Source organism: Anticarsia gemmatalis, chromosome 29 (assembly GCF_050436995.1).
Source record: "Anticarsia gemmatalis isolate Benzon Research Colony breed Stoneville strain chromosome 29, ilAntGemm2 primary, whole genome shotgun sequence".
NCBI classification, from domain to species: Eukaryota; Metazoa; Arthropoda; class Insecta; order Lepidoptera; family Erebidae; genus Anticarsia; species Anticarsia gemmatalis.
The window spans coordinates 3,878,652-3,880,030 of NC_134773.1; the positions used below are offsets into that span (position 1 = coordinate 3,878,652).

General features: G+C 33.6%; 1 protein-coding gene across 1 annotated transcript in view; it reads right to left on the reverse strand.

The window, feature by feature from the left end:
* LOC142985137 (uncharacterized) overlaps positions 1-490 on the reverse strand; it is a 32,364-nt gene extending 31,874 nt beyond the window's left edge. The window contains exon 1 of the mRNA XM_076133128.1: positions 273-490. Coding sequence (XP_075989243.1) covers positions 273-455 — 183 coding nt within the window. The 5' untranslated portion in view covers positions 456-490. The remainder of the gene's footprint in view (positions 1-272) is intronic.
* Positions 491-1,379: the final 889 nt, after the last annotated feature.

The window sequence follows — 1,379 nt, forward strand, 5'->3', positions numbered from 1 at the left end:
CTCTTTGTTTTGGAACTTTTGACGTAATACCTACTTACTAGTCGCCATGACAGTTTGGCGCGTTTTGTTGGGGTCAAATTATAAAAAATATCAATAAATTATTATCATTGGACAACTCACACATGGTCATTTGATTCCAAACTAAACAGAGCTTGTACTATTGTAACCAAATAACTGATAAACGTACTTATATACTTCTAGACACATACTTATATAGATAAATTGACAACTAATATAAAAAATGTGGGTACCTAATGATTATGATTACTTACATCAAAATGGTCTTCACAGAAGAATATATTTGTACTATTTGATATTTCATTAGGATCCCGTCGCGAAAGCTGCAACCACTTTCGACGCAATTCTACGTTTTTCGGAACACTCACAAAGAGTTTTTCCGGAGTTTTAATTGACGTATTAGTACATGTAGGTACGGCACACCATTTGTAACGCATTTTGCTACTTAAATCACTGTTCAAATATTATTTTAACCCGGTAGGTATCTTGTTTTCAACCAAATGTTTAAAAATGATTACTTACCACAGATTACAACACAGGCAGATGACGTCAATTCTATTGCAGCGCCATATTGTCAAAATAGCGTTTTGGCGCGCTTTTGACTTATAAATTTTTTTTATTTGATAATTTATAATTCATAAGCACCAGGATAAATAAAATACAATTCCTACTGAGTTCCTTAACGTCTAATAAAAAATATAAACTGGTTTTTAAAAGCTTGTCAAATAGCCTATTGAAATGCAGTTACGTTTAGTATCTGCTCTGCGATACCATATTATGTCCAATGTACCAGATTTCATGAAAATCCGCCCTGTAGTTTTTACGTGACATAGGAACAATCATACATACACCCATTTTCACAAAACTTCGCGTTTATTATATTATTAGGAGTGTGTATAGCAGGGGTTTTTCAACATTTTCTAAGTAAGTACGATTATTTTGATTTTTCGTATAGCAGACCGATTCGTAAAAGTGGTAAAGTGGTATACTCACCGAATATATTTTTCAGATGATAATGTCGACAACAAATAAATAAATAAATATTTTTGGACAACTCACACACGCGACACGGTCATCTGATTCCAAAATAAGCAGAGTTTGTAGTATGGTAACCAGACAACTGATAAACATACTTATATACTTCTAAATACATATTTATATAGATAAATTAACATCCAGGCTCAGAACAAATACTCGTGCTCATCATACAAATATTTGTCCCGGGTGAGATTCGAACCCGCCACACGAGGCGCTATGGTTATTGCGGCGAGGTGGTCACTTTAACCACTGCGCCAAACATGCAGTTAAATCGAGAACTAATTTCGAGATTTTAATACTTGGTAGTTAAAATAAAACAAGTG